Consider the following 8847-nt stretch of genomic DNA (forward strand, 5'->3'; position numbering starts at 1 on the left):
GAGCTACTTAACGTACACTAGAAATACCCACGCCAGGAATTACTGTAACTACGCCAGCATTACCCCACGCCAAGAGGAATTGAACCTACGCCAAGTTTACCCTACGCCACGAATTTCTGATCCTACGCCATTGAAACCAACGCCAGGAGGCACTGAACCTACGCCAAGACAACCATACGCAAGGAGCTAATATAACCTACGCCAGCATTACCCCACGCCGAGAGGAATTGAACCTACGCCAAGTTTACCCTACGCCATGAATTTCTGATCCTACGCCATTGAAACCAACGCCATGAGGCACTAAACCTACGCCAAGACAACCATACGCTAGGAGCTAATATAACCTACGCCAGCAGAACCCAACGCCAGGAATTACTAAACCCACGCCAATAGAACACCACGCCAGGAGGAACTCAACCTACGCCAAGAGTATACCACGCCTGGAGGAACTGAACCCACGCCACCAGTACTCCACGCCACGAATTACTAAACCTACGCCAGCACAACCCCACGCCACGAATGACTAAAACTACGCCAATCGGACACCACGCCAGGAGGAACTGAACCCACGCCAAGAGAGCACTACTCCAGTAATTACGGAACCTACGCCAGCATTACCCCACGCCAGGAACCATAAATTCGAAGGCTCCTAAGTCCCGACTATCCTCTGGGATCACCGGTTTGCCTCTAATTGGCAATCCCTTAAGGAAAAAGACATCCTCTAGAGTCGGGCTCATCCAAATAGAGATGAAACAAAATGAAAAGCTTGATATATGCATAACATGGTGTACCTAAAATTGTAAAGTGTCCTCCGTGTAATTAAAGTAACTGGATAACATTAGTAAAAGATGGAACTCTAGAAGAAAAACCATGACCAATCTATATCACTAAGGGTATATTCTTTCCACCTTAGAGTTCCTTAAATTATTTGATTGGACCTGATTGAAACAAAATTAAAATTTTAGTGTAGAGAGGCTCTACCAAAAGGGGGTAGGCTTTTATTAATTCGATAAGTCCGAAATTACAACATTCTGGAGCCAAGAAGGCCCTTCATCTACCCACATCCTTTCACAATCAGAAGCTAGAGCCCACTTTGCAATCCGGTGAGCCGCTTCGTTACAATTACGATAACAAAAATTAAACTTGCACCAATTAAAGCTAGAACATAATGAAATAACATCATCAATATAAAGCTGGATATCTCCTCTACGCTGCAGCTCACCCTCGAGAGCTCGCACAATAGTCTGAGCATCCCCCTCGAAGACAATTCGCTGCCAAACACCATGAGCTCGAGCCACTTGCACTGCCTCCAACGCTGCCATAGCTTCAGCACGTTCTGCATCTCCACGAGCATAGGCCAGACCAGCTTTAACCAGAACAATATCCCCTGAATTATTTCGAGCAATCACACCAATACCAATCCTTCCCCCATCCAAATCCAAAGCTGGTTCAAAGTTTACTTTTATTGTGTCAACATCAGGAACCTTCCATTTAACCATATTACGTTGGCCACCAGTGGTTGACTTCGTATCAGCTCCTTGATATTCACCCAATAAATCCAATGCTCTCTGTTTTGCCAGACCAGTAGAGCAGTGAATCTTAGAGCAGTGGATCTTATCGAAAAGAAGCTCATTTCTGCTCTTCCAAATGTGCCAAACAAACATAATAAACTGCTCAACCCGTTGCTTAGGCATAGAGTTAATCACCCAGGCAAGCCACTCCCTAAAAGATTGCGCACTAACACACCTAAACTCCACATCGCAGCCCCACCAAAATTCTGTAGCCCACTCACAGTCACGAAGGAAATGCAGTAAATCCTCCGCCATCCCACACCTACAGCAAGCAACATCCAGATCAATGCCCTTGCGTTAATTGGTTTTCGTAGCAAGCCCAGCAAGCCATCCAACCAAAGCTAGCAACTTTCGGGGGAACATTCTGAAGGAAATAATGCCCTTGGTCCAAGTATGCATTCTATGTTAAGTCTAATAAGTGCGGTTCAGTATTAATTAACAAGTTAATAATTCAGTGAGATCAAGTGAGCTGAATGCCTAGCTAGAGGCCGCTTCAGTTCAAGTGGAATTAATGATATTAATCCACAGCTTACTCTTGACTGAACCCGTAGGGTCACACAAATAGTACGTAAACGGATCAAGTATTTAATGGCATTAAATACTCCATCTATGGATATTCAGAATCGACGGATCTTGGTTTCAGTGGGAGCTGAGATCGTCACAGGCAAGAAATGAATGCTCCAGAAACGATGATATTGCCGGAAACGGAAATATGGATCGTATCGGAAATATAAATATTATCCAAGTCGTAGATGTTGCCGGAAACGGAAACATGGTACGTATCGGAAAATATTATCGGAAATAGAAATATTGCCGGAATCGGAAATATTGCCGGAAACGGAAATATTGTCAGAATCCGAAATATTATCAGAATCGGAAAATAATTCCGGAAACGGAAATATTGAATATTTGTTCGAAACGGAAATTAATTCCGGAATCGGAAATATTAAATATTGTTCGTATCGGAAATGAATTCCGGAATCGGGAAATTAATCGGAAGCGTATCGTACGAATTAGCATCGGACGAGGCCTGCCAGACGAAGGCCCAACACGAAGCCGGGCCATCGCCCAGCAAGCCAGCGCGCCACAACGCACCAGCCAAGGCTGCGCCAGGCCCACTGCAAGGCAGCCCCAGCGCGCGCCAAGGCTGCGGCAGCGTGTGGGCCTCGCAGCAATGGGCTGCGAGCTCGCGGGCTGCGCGCACACATGGCGCCCCTCGTGGGCTGCTGTTCGTGCGTGTGTGTTGGTGTGCTATACGAATCCTAAAGCTATCAGGTTTCGACTAATGATTAAATTCCTAAAACTAAAAGGATGAATTAATTAAATAAGAATTCTATTAGGATTCTAATTTAATTAATTCGTATCCTAATAGGATTACGATTGCCTTTCCATGCCTCTATAAATAAAGGCCTAGGGTCATTATTTTGCATAGAGATTTCAAGTATTCAAAGTGATTTTTGAGAGGAAAAACTCAGTCATACAATTGCCTATATGTGCCGAAAATTCTAAGTACCTTAAGGGCGATCCTAGTTGGTCAAGCTTAAGGCGGATCCGGACGTGCTGTGGACTATCTACGGAGGGACGACACTTGGAGTCCTAAAGACTTGTTCTTGTTCGGTTCGGGCGCAGCTAGGGAAGGCACGCAACAAAGTGTATGCATCTAAACTATGCTAAATGATTATGTGTAAATAATATGCTTTCCTGGCTTTATGGTTTTTCCGCATGATTTATGATTTGTCATATATATCATAACCTAACAGTGGTATCACGAGCCTCTTATTATTTTCATAATCTAAATTGCATGAACATGGTTAAATATTACAAATTTGCAAGAATCAAAAGGGGTGATTAATTTTCGTAATTGTTAATTAATTGCAAATTGCGTTTATTTAATTATACGTACGCAGTTTTTCGGCAGTTTCTTCGTTACTCATCCAAATCGAGTGATTTTTGTGTCAATTCCGCATGTAAAAGGCATTCTAAAATTTTGACAAAAAGATTATTTTTCGGCCGAACCCAGAATTCTCAAATTCGAAGCCTAACTATGACTTTTCGGAGGTTTTAGTTTTTCGAATGCAAAATTTCGTAAATTTAAGATGTTAAATTAAATATTTGCGATTCTTGTTAATAAATCTTGAATTTTTGATTGACCTACTGTATATGTTTAACAAGTTTGAATGCCTAGCCTTGTTAATTATGCAATCTAATTTGTAATTATGATTAATTTGTTGAAAATTGGAATAATTTTGAATTAATTTGATTTTCATAATTAGTTATAATTTAATTAGACACCTATGATTAAAAACCACCATAAAAATTGTAAATTTATGTTAAATTTTAAAGTTTTATGACCTAGACTTGAATCCATGTTAATCGGAAATCAATTAAATAATAAATTTTCGATTTTTCTCCCTAAAATTATGAAATTAATATTATTTATTAATTTGTCATTAATTTTTAATATAAATTTTAAATTTTTATGCGATTCGCTCATATAACTTGCACTCACAAAGCAATGGACGCTACGTGTTACCCTTAAGGGGTGTTGTATAGTGCGGGCATGTGACGACGAGCAAGGGAGCTCGTCGCCCATGCGGTACGAATGCAATGAGCAACGCCATGGTGCACGAGCACAATGAGCAGCCCTGCCTTGTGTCGTGGGCTGTGTGCGATGGGCGAATGGGCGAGGGCGAGAGCAAGGCACGAGCAGTCGCGTGTGGGCAGCAAGCGAGCTGCGCCACAGCGCGCACTGCCTCGCGCAAGCGTGCGGAGCCTCGCGCGCAGCGAGCGCAAGCTCGCGTGCCACGAGTGCTACGCCAAGCATCGATCGCTCACGCGTAGCGAGCGCTATTGTGCGTGCGACGAGCGCTGCGCCCAGCGATGGCAAGCAGCTTGCTTGTTGCGACGTGCGACGAGTGCTGCGCCAAGCGATGGGCTGCGGCAGCATGCTTGTTGCGTCGAGCGCTGGCGCGCGCAGCGAGCACCAGCTCGCGTGATGCCTTGCAATGGTGAGCAGCAGCGATGCGACGCAGCACATGGGCTGCGCGCACATGGCCAGCGATGGCTGTGTGCGTGTGGCCCATGGGCGTGCGTTGCATGGGATTGTTGCGTTGCCATTAGATCGTTTTGAAATTTTAATTTGAAATTTTCAGTTTACGTAATTTTAATTAATTTTCAAATTAATAATTTAAATTATTTTCTTGGATTTTAATTTTGAATATTGTAATTATAATAAATTTTATTTATTCTAATTATTTTACTAAAATTAAAATCATGAATTAATTTAAATACGACTGAAATTAAATTAAATTTTTTAGATTCAATTATAAATTTATATGAGCTTTAAATTTTAATTAAATTTGTATGTTTCCGGTTAGACTAGAAATACATTTTTATGTTTAAAATTAGTAAAGCATATGAATTTATTGGTTTAACTGGGAGCCCTTTTTAGTCATAAACTCTTGATTAGGTCTACAAATCCTTAAGATTAAAACAACTTGATTAGAATTAATAAGGACTGAATAATTTGTAGATTATTGGTGCCCTTGATTAATTGCTGCAAATGTTTACGTGATGCATAATGTGTTTTACTAACCAGCTATGTGGGCCATTCATGTTAATGAATGGGTGAATGGTATATATTGTATATGTACTGTTTTGCAGGTTATGAAGTGACTAGTATGGCCTAAATAGGATAGAAAATATGGTCTGCGTACCATTAATTTGAATGTAATTGGTCTAAAGTACCAAAGTTGTTTTTCAATTCAAATATGGTCTGCGTACCATCAAATAGTTGTAATTAGTTTTAATTATAGCTTGTTCTATTTGAAGAAAATGGTGCCTCCCACGGAGATTTTCAAGACGGACTTTGAAGTTAAAGCTTCAAGATGAAGTCGGGCCATACTAGATCACATTTATCTTATGCATGTTTTAAGTTATTTATTGCTTTTAAATATGTCTTAAAATGCATGAGATCAAAAGCTTGATTATGTTGCATGATTAAGGATTTTAGTTCACTTAAAATCTAACCAACATAGTAAGAGCCTTAAGTTCCAAACTTAAAAATTGAGTTAAAAGGTGCCATGCCAAAATATACACTTGCTTGGATATCCTTTACATCAATCTAGTAATAGTTTTCGCTCAGCGAGGTGTTACTTATTGGTCCTAAAGGGGCAAGGTACACAAATAATTGTGAGTACAGGTTAGTTTTGGTGAAACTCAACGATATAAGTAAGGAGTCCTTTTATGTCGTGGCAAAATCGATAGGTTTACCTAATAAGTTCTTAGACGTACCTATCAACCAAGAATAGTTTCTAGACTATTAGCAAAAGGCTTTTGCTTACCTAAAATGTTTTAGGATTAAGTCGACAAACTGTGCTTAGTTCTTCAATGATTTTAGGATCTTTGAATTATTTTATTCACACCTGCCGGAACATATAACTTGAATAAAATGCTTAATGAACATTGAATTATGCATGTATGCTAGAATTTAAGTTTATTAAGAGAAACTGTGAATGGTTATTTATTTGTTTATTCTTTTCAATTGTAGTTTTAAATATGGCAAACAACAATTCATTCAACATTCGATCAATTCTCGAAAAGGAGAAGTTGAACAGGAAAAACTTCCTTGACTGGCAAAGGAACTTGCAAATAGTTCTTATGCAGGAAGAAAAGGAGTATGTCCTAGAAGAGGCGATGCCAGAAGCCGCAGGCGACGGGGTCACTCAGGCAGCCCTCAATCGTTGGATTGATGCCAACAAGGATGTGAAATGTCTAATGCTCGCCACCATGAGTGCAGATCTGCAAAAAACGTTCATCAACTCAGATGCTTTCACAATCATCAGTGAGTTGAAGAACATGTTCCAAGATCTGGCTCGAGTCGAAAGATTCGAGACTCATAGGCAAATTCTTGAGACCAAGCTTAAGAAAGGCGAGCCCGTAAGTCCACATGTTCTCAAAATGATTGGACTCATTGAGAATATGAGTCGGCTGGATCAGCAATTTTCTCAGGAAATGGCTATAGACACCATCCTCCATTCTCTTTATAGCGGGTATGATCAGTTCAAACTGAACTACAGTATGAATAGTCTGGACAAAACGCTCACTGAGCTTCACGGTATGCTGAAGATCGCTGAAAAGACGCTCAAAAGTGATAAGCAGGATGTGCTTATGGTGCGTGGGGGCAAGTTCAAAAAAATCTGGAAAGAAGAGGAATGCTAAGAAAGGTGGCAACAAGGCCAGCCCAACTAAGCAAACTGGCGCCAAATCTGTAAAGAGGAAGGTCAGTCAACCCACTTCTGAATCCGAATGCTTCTACTGCAAGAAGAAGGGGCATTGGAAGAGAGATTGCTTGAAGCTAAAGGAAGATCAGAAGAACGGAACAGTCGTTCCATCTTCAGGTATTTTCGTTATAGACTGTATACTTGCTAATTCAACTTCTTGGGTATTAGATACAGGTTGTGGCTCACACTTATGTTCCAATCCACAGGGACTAAGAAGAAGTAGAAAGTTAAGCAAGGGTGAAGTCGACCTACGAGTGGGAAATGGAGCACGGATTGCTGCATTAGCTGTAGGAACTTATTATTTGTCGTTGCCCTCCGGGCTAGTTTTGGAACTGGAAGAGTGTTTCCATGTTCCAAGTCTTACTAAAAACATCATTTCAGTTTCTTTCTTAGAGGCTAAGGGATTTTCCTTTTTAATAAAAGACAATAGTTGTTCGTTTTATTTTAAAGAGATGTTTTATGGATCTGCTAGATTAGTCAATGGACTTTATTTATTAGATCACGACAAACAAGTATATAACATAAATACCAAAAAGGCCAAAAAGGATGATTCAGATCTCAGCTATCTGTGGCATTGTCGATTAGGCCATATAAACTTGAAACGCTTAGAAAGGCTTCAAAAGGAAGGAATTCTAGAACCATTTGACTTAGAGGATTATGGTAAATGCGAATCATGTTTACTTGTTAAAATGACAAAGCAACCTTTCTCTAAAGTTGGAGAAAGAGCAAATGAACTATTGGGTTTAATCCATACAGATGTATGTGGACCAATGAGTACAAATGCTAGAGGTGGTTTCAGCTACTTTATCACTTTCACTGATGACTTCAGTAGATATGGTTATGTCTACCTAATGAAGCATAAGTCTGAATCCTTTGACAAATTCAAGGAATTTCAGAGTGAAATAGAGAATAAATTAGGCAAGAAGATTAAGGCACTGCGGTCTGATAGAGGCGGTGAATATCTGAGCTATGAATTTGATGACCATCTGAAAGAATGTGGAATTCTATCAGAATTGACTCCTCCTGGAACACCACAATGGAACGGTGTGTCGGAACGGAGGAACAGAACCTTGCTAGACATGGTCGGGTCAATGATGGGTCATGCCAAACTTCCATTAGAATTTTGGGGACATGCACTAAATACAGCTGCACTCACTATAAATAGAGCTCCGTCTAAAGCTGTCGAAAAGACTCCATATGAATTATGGTTTGGAAAGCCTCCAAATGTGTCTTTTCTTAAGATTTGGGGATGTGAAGTATACGTCAAACGATTAATTTCAGACAAACTTCATCCAAAATCTGACAAATGTATCCTTGTGGGCTATCCAAAGGAAACAAAGGGGTATTACTTCTATAATACATCTAAGAACAAGGTGTTTGTTGCTCGAGATGGTATCTTTTTGGAGAAAGATCACATTTCCAAAATGACAAGTGGGAGAAAAGTAGACCTCGAAGAAATTCGAGTCGAACAACAAACTCTAGAGAATGCTCAAGATAACATTCAGGATGAAACTCAGAGATCTTTAGAAGAATCTGGTGAGAATCATGGTCAATCTAGAAATGTTACCCCGCGTAGATCGCAAAGATATAGATCTCAACCGGAAAGGTACTTAGGTATTTTGACGAACGAGAGCTATGACGTTCTATTACTTGAAAGTGATGAACCTGCGACTTACAAACAAGCTATGACGAGCCCTAGCTCCAAGCAATGGCAAGAAGCCATGCAATCTGAATTAGACTCCATGTCTGAAGACCAAGTATGGGATTTGGTCGATTTGCCAGATGGCTACCAAGCCATAGGAAGCAAATGGGTTTTCAAACTGAAAAAGGACAAGGATGGGAAACTTGAAGTTTTCAAATCTAGATTGGTTGCAAAAGGTTACAGGCAAGTCCACGGTGTGGATTACGATGAAACCTTTTCACCAGTTGCAATGCTAAAGTCTATTCGGATAATGTTAGCAATCGCTGCATATTACGATTACGAAATATGGCAG

At 40.4% G+C, this 8847-nt stretch overlaps 1 protein-coding gene across 1 annotated transcript; it reads right to left on the reverse strand.

Moving 5' to 3' along the window:
• Positions 1–1001: 1001 nt before the first annotated feature.
• LOC110777953 (uncharacterized) lies at positions 1002–1826 on the reverse strand. Its single transcript, XM_021982524.1, has one exon. The coding sequence runs from the start codon at positions 1824–1826 to the stop codon at positions 1002–1004; it is 825 nt and encodes a 274-aa protein (XP_021838216.1).
• Positions 1827–8847: the final 7021 nt, after the last annotated feature.

This window comes from Spinacia oleracea, chromosome 2 (genome assembly GCF_020520425.1).
Source record: "Spinacia oleracea cultivar Varoflay chromosome 2, BTI_SOV_V1, whole genome shotgun sequence".
Taxonomy (NCBI): domain Eukaryota; kingdom Viridiplantae; phylum Streptophyta; class Magnoliopsida; order Caryophyllales; family Amaranthaceae; genus Spinacia; species Spinacia oleracea.